Source organism: Taudactylus pleione, unplaced genomic scaffold (genome assembly GCF_031769625.1).
Source record: "Taudactylus pleione unplaced genomic scaffold, aTauple2 ptg001032l, whole genome shotgun sequence".
NCBI classification, from domain to species: domain Eukaryota; kingdom Metazoa; phylum Chordata; class Amphibia; order Anura; family Myobatrachidae; genus Taudactylus; species Taudactylus pleione.
In genome coordinates this window covers 12,023,415-12,035,471 of record NW_028285433.1, presented here as the reverse complement: position 1 = coordinate 12,035,471, position 12,057 = coordinate 12,023,415, and the positions used below count along the sequence as shown (strand labels likewise).

General features: G+C 38.9%; 1 protein-coding gene across 1 annotated transcript in view; it reads right to left on the bottom strand.

Moving 5' to 3' along the window:
* Window positions 1-3,048: 3,048 nt before the first annotated feature.
* The window catches only part of LOC148454087 (paralemmin-1-like), a 245,424-nt gene continuing 236,415 nt past the window's right edge, over window positions 3,049-12,057 (bottom strand). The window contains exons 6-7 of the mRNA XM_088461269.1: window positions 11,706-11,807; window positions 3,049-3,828 (exon numbers count right to left, since the gene is read on the bottom strand). Of these exons, the coding sequence (XP_088317395.1) occupies window positions 3,083-3,828; window positions 11,706-11,807 (848 nt within the window). The 3' untranslated portion in view covers window positions 3,049-3,082. The remainder of the gene's footprint in view (window positions 3,829-11,705; window positions 11,808-12,057) is intronic.

Genomic DNA, 12,057 nt, shown 5'->3' with positions numbered 1-12,057 from the left:
ACAAAATACTACTTATGTTAGTATGCGTCTATAATATAGAAATATGAAGGCGCATGCAAAACACAGATGTCCCTTTTACTCCTCTATCTTTAGCATTTTGAAACAACAACGTAAATATTTAGCTGCATTTTGGGAGGTGTCTTGTGCGCTGCAGTATGGAAGTAACTTACTATGCACAATAAAATCTGCAGATTACCGTAATCCCTAACCCACGTACCTAGTCAGGAGGGGTACAATTACAAATAATAATATAAATGAATAACAACAACATTCTTATTTATTTATTCTCTGTATCCTGTTTAAGCTGTCTGCTGCCATTAAGAATTGTACTTGATCTAAGTGCATAAATATAAATAAGGATCTACAACTTCTTTTACTTAATGTATTAGACCTGCAATTCTTCTTGACGTATTCATTTGAAGTTCTGCATTCCTCGAAAATGACTCTGCATATGAACTTATATTATTAATTTGCTATTAAAGTTACCTGGGCTGAATTAATTCATCTGAAATGTGTTTCTTTAAAACGTTAACTCATGAAGTCAGTATAGGTAACTACAGTAGTATATTTTGTAAAAAGTTCTGAAGCAGAGCATTTTTTTAGGGCAGTGGTTCCTAAAACTGGGGTGCTTGCAGAGGTGCAACAAGTTGGTGATCCACGACCAAATCAAATTTATGGTCAATGTGATAGGCAAAACCCCACACTCATAAAATACATGGACAAATAGAAACACAGCCCTGTCCACCACCACATAACTAACGCCAATAATGACAGGTAAGCACAATTTACTTAATTTAGTAATCTTTGCTGACTTCCCAATAAGAAACTTCTGGTCTAGGGGGTGCCGTGAAAGAAATGCATATACTTTAGGGAACCCTGATTCAAGAACATTTGGGAACCACTGTTTTAGGGTATATGCAGATGGATTTATTTTTCCTCTTTTTACAACAATAGGCACTGTTCCCCACATACTGTGTACAGGAATGTGGAAAATGAGGTAGTCCTAAAATAGGTGTTGATAAGACTTTTTTTTTTAAATAAATTCCATTCAAATAGTTGGACAGTCATTTAAGAGTTTATCTAAAATGCCAAAGTACTTCAGATACACTTCCAAAAAACAAACATCCATCTGTGCGTACCATTAGGAGTGCAAAGATTCTTGTTAGAAATGTCAAAAAAGTAAAGTTTGCATCCACTAAAAATAGAATTAAGTGCTGCTCCTTGTGAACATCTTTGAGTGAACCAATATGATAAAGATTCTGGGCCTGATTCAGAGCCGGACGCTATTTGCGGACGGTCGTTTCAAAAAAGGGGCCGGCTATTTAAATTGTGCGCTCGCTCATTGCGGTTTGTTGACGCCTCTATGTCTGAGCGATCGAACGAAAAATGAGCTTGCTATTTTGTAAAGACGCCCCTTTGCCGTTCGCATCACACGTCATCTCCGGTATTTATTAGATTAATCGGGTACATCGAAAGGCATCTGAACTGCTCGCAGTGCTTGTGGTAGGTTTATCCAACCGCAATCACTGCGAGCAGTTCAGGCTAAAAGACAACCAAGTGACGTGGTCGATGACGCTCCTTTACTAATTATGCACTCTCATTAAACGCCCTTTTGACCGTTTGGCACGCCTGCGTTCGGATCTCCACTCCACCGTTTTCAAGCACCTTCCCCTGTTACCACCCACAAACGGTACATTCTGTCACTCAAATTAGCAGCCCCTCGCTGTTTTGTGAGTGCACGATTTCCGACCGCAATGACTGGTTTGCTCATGCGCATACGCAGTTGTGCGAACATCGCTCAGAGCGAACGAGTGGCCGCTTACGAGCGGCTCTGAATCAGGCCCTCTGTGTGTTAGCATGTGTACTAAAATAGGAACATCAAATGTAATTAACTGGTCTCAACAGCACTTAAGAGCTGTTGCATATGAATATTTAATTACAATCCATGCACACATATAAATATAGCATCATAAACAAATACTTCAAGTTTGAGAATAAAAACTTAAAAAAATCCACAAAATGTATTGTGTAAAAAACACTTGCAAATAACTCCCTATTTGAAAAAAAGCATTAACATGAAAAAATATAGCTTTACCTAGCTAGACTATTTCCTATTCAGTCTCCCCATAGTAAAATCTATAAACATGTTAGTTTTCAACCACACAAGATGGGTTATGATTAAACAGATAAGGTAATAACTATACAGTACTTGCTCAAAAAGAAAAGTGTCAGAAAAACTTCCTATACTTCCTAGTGAAAATGTCTCTGCATGTACAAGACTGAAAGACAGTCCAAGTGATTTGGCCCTTTGTTCATGCTGATCCAGCAGTTTAGGTGTTGCTTCTATATACATGGCATGGCATTTTCACATTAGTGATTTCTGAGAGATGAACAATGTTGTAAAGTGTAAGAATTAAGGCAAGCGATTGTATCCAATCCACACCTTCCAGAACCTTTATAGAAATGGTCAAAGGTAGATCAAAAAAGTGTCACTAATATGGAGTCACTAAATAACGCAAAGTGAAATATTCTGTCAGCAAAATCCCCTAACATCCACTGTTAAACCCTAATGTAAATATGGAATTAACTCCATTAATTAACCTTCCATCTATGCTGTTTATCAACTTCTGTACTATTTATTTTATGTATTGATATTTTATCATATGTGAATACTTCTGCTGTATACATCATGTGCCACAGCCATTTGATTGGAAAATAGTTTCAAAACTCTGCAATAATTGTGCTCCATACAGGTTGTATGTTTAACATATGGTGGCTTTATGTTCTCTTTAATGATACTTGTCTAAGAATGTCAAACTGACAGGTGTGTGAGCCTAGCCAATAAAGGTCTTCATTGAGAATGACAAGTCATATAAAACTAGACAGAGATATGACTTTTCCTATATATATATATATATATATATATATATATATATATATATATGTATATATAAACACACTATACCAACTTCAGAGCAATGTAGCTATTCAATCCCAGTTCACAGTATTTTGCAGCTTGTACCACGGTACATGATAGCAGTTGGCAGTGTCTGTGCTGTTTAGACTGAAGGGAGAGGAGTAATCACATTACAACACAGCATTTACAGGGAGCTTTCTTGTCTGTACCTGTTATGGGCTCTGTGGCTAGACTCTCGTCTTTGCCCTCGGGAGAGGAGGGCTCTGTGGTCTCAGTGAGAAGCTTCCCAGAGACCAGTTCTGCAGCATTCCCATCCATGGTGGAGACATCAGTCACTGTCTTCTCCCGCAATGACTTCTCATCATCTTCATCAATGAGAACAAGCTCGGCTTTGATGGTGTCATCATAGCCCAACACTTTTTTAGTTTCTTCTTCATCATCTATATTTTGGTAGCCCATGAAGATCATTGTCACTGGTTGCTCTAATGTGGCCTCGTTTACGTTGCGTCCAGCACTTATTAGATGTTGCTGTCCAGGTTTTACAGGAAACCCTTTGTTTGACTTGTGCACCATTTCTAGTTTTGCTTCTTTAAAGTGTAATTGCTCCTTCATGTGACTAGAGATCCCTTCAGTGATTACAGTTCTCTCAGGTAAAGTGCCTTGCCCTGCTGCTATGTTTGATTGTGCAGATTTCTGTATAAGATCATCTACATCCCTTGTACTTAACTTATGGACACCATTTTCTACTACAGCACCTGCATGGTGGAGCTCATACACCACTTTGTTACCATCGTCATAGACTTTTACTCCTCTCTGTTGGACCACTTCTGGGTCAACTGCAGCTGCAGAGAGAATCTTGGTCTCTCCTGTCTTTCTGTCTTTCTCCACATTAATTTCCATGGCGTACATTGCTTAAACAGAAACAAGAGAGGAGGTGTATGTTACAACACATAAAGCAAGTGAATGGTTAATTGGCAAACATAGACTGTAATGTGTCTGTACTACAACACCATTACATATAAAGCACAATGTGTTAAGAAGAGTCTGCTTGACTGGAAGATTGTTAAACTCTATATTATATGTGAGCAAACATCAGACAGACATTGGTTGTGTAACACATATCAATTGTGATTTATTACAATTAGGAGCCCAGATGAGAAGCAAGGTGATATTGCCACATCACATGTGTAACATTGTGTAACTCATGCAGGTGTAGGCTTAAAGCATTTTGGGCTTAATACAGAAATGTGAACATAGACAACAAATTTATAACTGTCAAATGTCAAGGTATGCTTCTTAATCCATCCAGTAACATATCTATATAATAATTATGTAAGGACTGTCCTGTTTCCGACCTGCATGTGCAGTGGGAGCAGGGTGCATGCTGCCGATCCAATGGATCCCACTGCTAAGAAAACGGGACAGACCTAGCGGCGCAGATGAGGATGACCTGGATGGTCAGCAGGAACGGGATAAATAGAGGAGCTGAGGTTGAACAGAGTGGGGGGAAGGGGGGCACTGCAGGCATACAGAGGGAGACAGGACGGAGTGGAGGGTGTGGGCGGAGCAGCAGAAAGAATGGGCCTGGCTGGACAGATCACAGGTGGACTGAGGTGAACTCGCATATGCCAGGTCCCTTTACTAGTACCAATATAACTCAATATAAGCTGCAGGAGTTCCCAGCAAATATGAGCTGAAAATGACCCCAATAATGATCCTAATAATAGGATCTTGCAGTCGGACGATTACCTCTTATAGCCCATTGTGTGTGCTGTTATCTTCTGATTACACTAACAGGTTGCAATGGACCTGGAAGTTATCTGTCTGTTTGGCATAGGGGGTGGGATCCTACCTAATTATTATCTATGTATGTCACAAAATAGATGATTCTATCTCTCAATTCTTTGGAATTGAGAGATAGGAATATAATGTGTGAGGCTACAGCCGATATGTCTGTGAACGACGTCGTTTGCACACATATCGCGTCAGGTGTGCAGCACTGCCGATGACAAATATATCTGCTCATCGTGCTGTGTGTGTGGGCGGACAGATGACCGCCCGTACACTTGCAGCAAAGGCCAGCAGGACTGCAGTGATGGTTGTTCAGTGTGTATGAACAACCATTGTCTACAGAATTATCTGCACATCAGGCGATCTGTATATATATCTTTCTGGTGTGTATCCAGCTTTATACTAATTGGCTAATATGCCTTACCATTGGTTGCCCCTGGCTACAATGATGAGCAACTTAATTTATTCAACCCTTTTGTCTTATCTCATCATCAGCATGTCCATTTTATATCTAAGTTTTATTTGTGTGTAAAAGATTGACAGTGTAGACTTAGATCCGTTACAAGGAGAATACAGGCAATGAACTGTAAATGACAGTATACATTGGGGCTGAGAAGGACTGGGGTACAGTACGCTAACTAAACGCTTAATGTGTCCTGTGGCATTTAGGATCTTTACAAAGACAGATATGTTTGAGAGGAGGCACATCATGATAAAAGTATCAGACATCATTTGTCTGGAGCAAAGGTATAAACAATGTATCCTATGTATATATAGATAACCAACAGTTGGTCTAGAAATTTTAGGTCAGCAAATAAACCAGATTTAAAAAGATAAAACACACAAAAATGTAGGAAATTGTATAAATAGAACATATGATAACAGCAGGCAAGCTGGTTTAGTGATAGGCCTTTATCATGGACTCTACATTTTCCTGTATTATTTCTATGATCAGCCTATAATCTACACTGGCAAACATTTGGAGTTTTCTGGAAATTATGATGCAATTTTGCAAATTGGGGATTTACTAAAGCCAAAACTGCACCCGAATCGCACCTTAAACATGACTAAATACACCAAATTGACTCATTGCACCAGATCAAACCTCAAACCTTTAACACTGACACGCATACAAGTCACAGATTTACTAAGAATCTAGTTTGTCAAATAGTACCTAAATTGCATCTCAAATCATAAAATCAATAGAAGAACAAATCTGTAGTGTGTTTGGATGTGGAATGTTTTTATATTCATCTAGCCTTAATCATGATTGAATTGGTTTCAGGCAAATGATTGGACTTGCTAGTTCAAGTGAAAAAATAGAAAACGATTTTAATCCCAACACGTTTTCACAATTATTCCTATTGCTCCTGGGTTCTTTCATTCAGATGGTAATATCCAAAATAAAGCTTTGTCCATACACAGCAAAATAGCCTGTTTCTGCAATGTTTAAGTCACAGGCTATTTTGCTGTGTATGGACAAAGCTTTATTTTGGATATTACCTTCTGAATGAAAGGACCCAGGAGCAATAGGAATAATTGTGAAAACGTGTTGGGATTAAAATCGTTTTCTATTTTTTCACTTGAACTAGCAAGTCCAATCATTTGCCTGAAACCAATTCAATTGTGAATTGAATCTGTTTCAGGAGAATTGCTGGATTTGCGAGTTCCAGCGAAAAAATACCAATACCATTCAAATCGCACATGCCACAATTTGCAGAGGATCACCATTGAGTCAAAGCCGACAGACAAACACAATTCATAGTAAATTTGAGATTTGAGCACAAAATGTTCTGGTGCTGTCCAGCGAATCGGGTTCAACGGCAAACACGATTCTTAGTATGCTTCAAAGAGTGTGCTAAAATGTATGAAATACATTCAGAGGTATATCCAGAAGTCTATGACTTTGACTCACAGCTTCACAGACATTGCTCCGTGGCAAATGTCAGATAAAAATGCACAGCTGAACAGGTCTCTCCAACCAAAAAATAAAGCAAAAATTTATTGGCAAAATGTTAATAAGGCAATTCAGTAATATTTAAAATCTTGGCTTTACATTACAAATTAGCAACAGGGGACCAGGGCAATATGGGTGCTCACAGCTCTGGCCACACCCATTCTTGGCACCGATCACCTGTTTCTTTACTTTCTTTTGTCATAGGCCTGGTCAGTCAAGGACTATGCTGATGTGTGCAGAGGTATAGTGATGTTCAGGCTCAGCGCTAGCCTTCTCCAGTAGACCCTCCATCAACTCTTATCCTGCTACAGTGTCCATGGAGAAGATTTCAGATGGTTGCACTGCCCTGTAAATCAGAAGCTCATGTTGCTGCTCTATGATGTAGGCATAAGACATTAGGCAGAAAGCCTGGCTGAGACAGGAAGTGTGTTCGTATTTCCTCTTTCCTGTCTGTGCAGCAAAGATGCAGAGTGTGCAGTGGAACGGAAGATGAATGGCCTGTTATAAGGTAACTGGGGTGGAGGAGGTCAGTGAGAATAACTATGAGATGGCAATGTGATAAACAAAAAGGTAGCTATGAGAGATATATAAGAGGTCAATGGTAGAGACATGAGGAGGGCAATGGGAGAGATATGAGGGGGCCAATGAAATATATTTGAGGGTGGCAATGGGAGAAATTAGGGGGATGATGGCAGAGATATGAAGTATGATCAATTACAAATAAAAATTAATACATTACATTAAAAAGTAGTATTAATAAAAGAGTAATAGGCTAATACATACTTATTTTTTATAAGCGTTGCTTGTTGTTATTTTAATTCATGCACTCGTAATTCAGTTGTGTTGAGGCATGCTTGTACTTACCTATTAATGGCTTTTGAAGATTTTTTAGTGAGTATCACATGTGCAGAGCATTGGTGATGTCATCTGACCTCTACAGTCAGGGGCGTAACTAGGTATTTGAAGGCCCCATAACAAAAATGTATAACCACCCAATGGTGAAATATCTATTTAACACATGTAACTTTGACAAGGAAGATGGGTCCCCCTCAGCTCTGGGCCCCATACCAGCTGCACCCCTTGCATTTATGGTAATTATGCCCATGCACAGAGTTATACCTTCAATGCCCTTCTCCCCAAGACAGCACAGCAGATAGAAACCTGAGTCGTAGATGGGCTTGGGGCATGTGTGACATGGGACAAAAGTTGGGGGAGCATATAAGACAATGTAAAAGTGGAGAGAAAACGGTATCACATGATATGGGACAAGTTGTGGAGGGTGGGGTGCATATGTGACATGTGCAGTGAGAGGGAATATGTGCTTCATGTGTGACAAGTGGAGGAGGCAGGACTTAATGTAATCTCTCATATCGTATAGTCTCATATCAAACATGCATTTCACACATAAATGCCAGTCTCATATCCAACGTACATCATGCAGTACATTTAGTCGGGGCTCGTGTATGGTATGGAGGACCATGATATATTCAGAGCCCCAGATCAGCTACACCCACCACTGCCTGCTCCTTATTCCCTTATAGATCTTGTAGTCAGCAAGAAGCACTGGTAGGATGACAATTTTACAAACTTAGCTGACCAGGTCCCTTCAGGATTCAAACCAAAAATGAGGCAGCTGGAGCTCATGATGTACTTCAGGTTTTAGTTGCAACTTCAATTGTCAGTTTTAGACTATTGCTAGTAACAATGCACTGCATGCTGTTCAGTATAGTACAGTGCTGGACCTTAAAAGGCAGGCATAGGGCATCACAGGGAAGTGTAGAATGATCATACCACAAGAAGGAAACATATCTGACAATTACACAAATTAACTACAAAAACTACATATCAGTACCAGCACCTGGAGCCTGATAACCAGGGCACTATGGAATAATTATGTTAGGCACAATACTGTTACTAGACACAATTGCCTTTCACAAGACCAATAAGAATGAATACAATGTCTAAACACAGCTGGGAAAATGCATAGCACTTATACGATACCTCAACTAAAACAATTGATTGCATTAATGTATATTGTACATACAAACTATACACACACAGTTCACTAACCCTACTGACAAATTCCAGATACACACAGTACACTAGTGCACTAACTAGAGCACATAAGTAATGTAGCCCCAGGTACAATACCACAAGGGGCACAGCAAAGCAGTGGGCACTAACGTGAAGTTTTCCAGCACAGAAAGCAAATAATGCCTGGACGATCTGAGTATAGTTCTATAAAACTTTGAATTCCAAGTTCTGGGTGAAAGATATTCTGGGCCTGATTCTGAGCCGCACGCATTGGGGTTGTTCACGTAGTTCAGCATTCTTGGCAACTATGCGGTGCACGAGTTACACAGAGTGTAGGCACAAACGTGCTGCTGCGATCATTTTAGACGCTATCAGAGAGGCGGCGTAAAAGTGATGAGCATTCCTGGGAGGTGGCTAGTAGTGCACGCAAACACGGGCCTTTTAGTAGGCGTATTATGGGAGTGTCAATGCAAGGGGCTCCATTCCCAGGCGCACAGGAACAGGCATAGGAGAAACTGCGACTGCCATAGGGATGGTGCAAGTTTTGATGGTGGAGTATATGGATGCACTAATCGTTATTGCAGCATGTACGGGTGCTAAAAGTGGGCATCTCAGTCCTTGCACAGTCAGTGGCATGGATGTACACAAGGGAAGGAGCTACAAATTGTAGGCCATTTGCATAAACTTGCAGCCGAGCGACCGCCAATACACGCCACTGCGTGCGTCTCAGAATCAGGCCCTATATTCTTTGATTTATAATGGTGGATGAGAATATAAATTATATTTCCATACAGTATTTCAAAGGCAAGACCACAGAATCAAAAAAGACTTTCAGAACCTTTACTTAATAAACATATATATTTTTATTTTTGGCTAAAGTTGATTAAACAAAATACATTTGTTGAAATAAAGAAACAAATGTTTAAACAAATATATTTTAGTCAATTTTAGCATATTTGATTTTTCATTGAGTAGAGGTTATGAAAGCCTTTTATATTCTGTAGAATCTGTGCGCAGCCTTTTTGGTTGGGTCGGGAAAAGGTCACATTTCCCCTTAGGCAGCTGCATTGTTTTCTTTTTATAACATTTATACAATAAATCAGTTCCAGAGGTAGTTGTTCTCCTTTTTACTTTTAATTTTGATGATTTAGGCGGCATAGTCCCTACTCATCAGCTATGTCACACGTTCACTGATGCTCTGCATAGCAAGAGCAGTGGATAACGGCTACCACGCGCACCAATGAATGGGTTTTTGGAGAGGAGCACTGAGGCATGGTCACATTCCCACCACTAACAGCCATGCCCCTATCATGACAGGGCCCGATTCACGGATCTAAAATATTGGGAAGTATGAGAGTGCACTTCCATCGTAGTTCTCACCTAGCTGGTACTTTACCAGCCAGAAAATGTGACCACCCTTCTCATAGAATAGGCAAAATTGTGGGACCTGGTGCTGCTTACAGCAAAGGAAATAGCCTGAAATCAGAAACTTTAATTATATGTACTTTTACCTTACAGGGTTTAACCAAGCCCAGAGGATGGGGGATAGCATACAGTAGTTATATTGGCTTAGAAACTACATAGGTTCACAGTCATTCTTGTTTGGTTTTGTACTGATTCCTACCGGTGTCTATGCAGAATTGCACACAGTTAATCTTATGTATTACGAGACTACAAAAAGACAACATGACTCTTTTGCATCCTCACTGCCTTTAGCCATTTGGACAATTTACTTAATATACATCTACTATTGTAGTTGTAGTGCTATACCAGAGCATAGCTGTTATTATACCTACAGTATATACTAACTAGATACTAGAACTTATAATGTGTGAATACAGGGATTATAAACTATATGCAATATACTCTGTGCTCTATTCCTACAATTAGTAGGTGGTGGATGTGGCAGTATCATGCAATATGCCTGCCCAATAAAATATGCTATTACTTTTTACAACATCTCAAAGCTACTAAAAGCTATAATGTGTTGTTTCTTTATTATTGTTTTTTTTTTTCAATTATTCTTCTTGGTTACTTCCAGAATTTTCTCCTTTGCTGGGCATCACAAAATAAAGGTGGTGGATTTTGAACAATGACCAGTTTTATATTCAAGTGGATACAAATCAAGAAGCAGAACAATTTTCCACTGGTGTAATGGTGTACGTTGTCTATGCTGTACTGCATCTTGTCTATACAGTACAGCATCTATACTGCATTTTGCTGACAGGAGTGTTTTGAATAATCTTTTAACTAGTGAAAAAGTTAAATAAATAACATAATTATACTATTGCCTGAAAAATGGTAAATAGAAAAAAAATAAACTAATTAAAATAAAAAAACAACAATAATAGTTATATAGTCAAAGTCACTGAATGTATAAAAAATAATGATAGACACTGTTAATTTCAATTTTGCTATACATGATATGAGAATTTATGTGTTCAATTTGTAACTAATCCAGATTTGGGATGAGCAGCTGCTCAAGCACAAATGCGATCTATAGTAGAATAGAAATACATTATTTTTTGCATCCTGAACAAAATTATGTTAAACCAGTTGTTGTTGTCGGACATACATTGCAGATAAAACTTGTTTTAAAGGTCCTACTCTTAAAACAAGCAAAAAAATTCCCCCAATAAACAGGTGCAAAGAATTTTTATTTTTTTTACTGTAGACAGTAAAGTTTGAATTAGGTTCGTCACTGATACAAATAAAACAAATGTTCGACTTTAAGACATATAAACTCACACTGAACTCAAATATTTGGATCCACTAAAATTATCTTGAAAGTTTGTTCTATTCTTTCTGCTGATGGTTAATAACCTCTTCAAGTCATTTTTTAAAAACAAAAAAAACCCAAATGTTTGATAAATATTAGAACATATTTGTATAATAAATCAATATTTTCTTTTATGAATCTGTCAATCATGAATCTATGAAGTTGGTAAGAGTTTTAAGAATAAGAACTATACACATACCCCCACAAATTAGGTGTAATATACTTACCAGCTACTCTTGCTGTTCTGTCACATACAAGAGATGTTTCTGTGTGATGAGAGTACAGGTTTTTGAGGTCAGGGATTTGGGAGTAGATATAGTTCACTGCATCTGGTTAAAAAGAGAGTAAACAAGGTTAGGTTAGCAACACTGTGGAGCCCCAAGCCGGAGCTGTGCTTAGACAGCAGCAGAGATAACTTATCAGCATGCACAATAGGCATCAGAGCGTACTACTGAACAGCTGGATCAGAGGACACAAAGTGCAGATTTATTGCCTTGTCATTGGCGTTCAATAGACTAGCTGAGGCAGGAGGGAACAGGTCCAGATCCCTCAAGCTCTGTAATAGGTCCATGTAGTTTT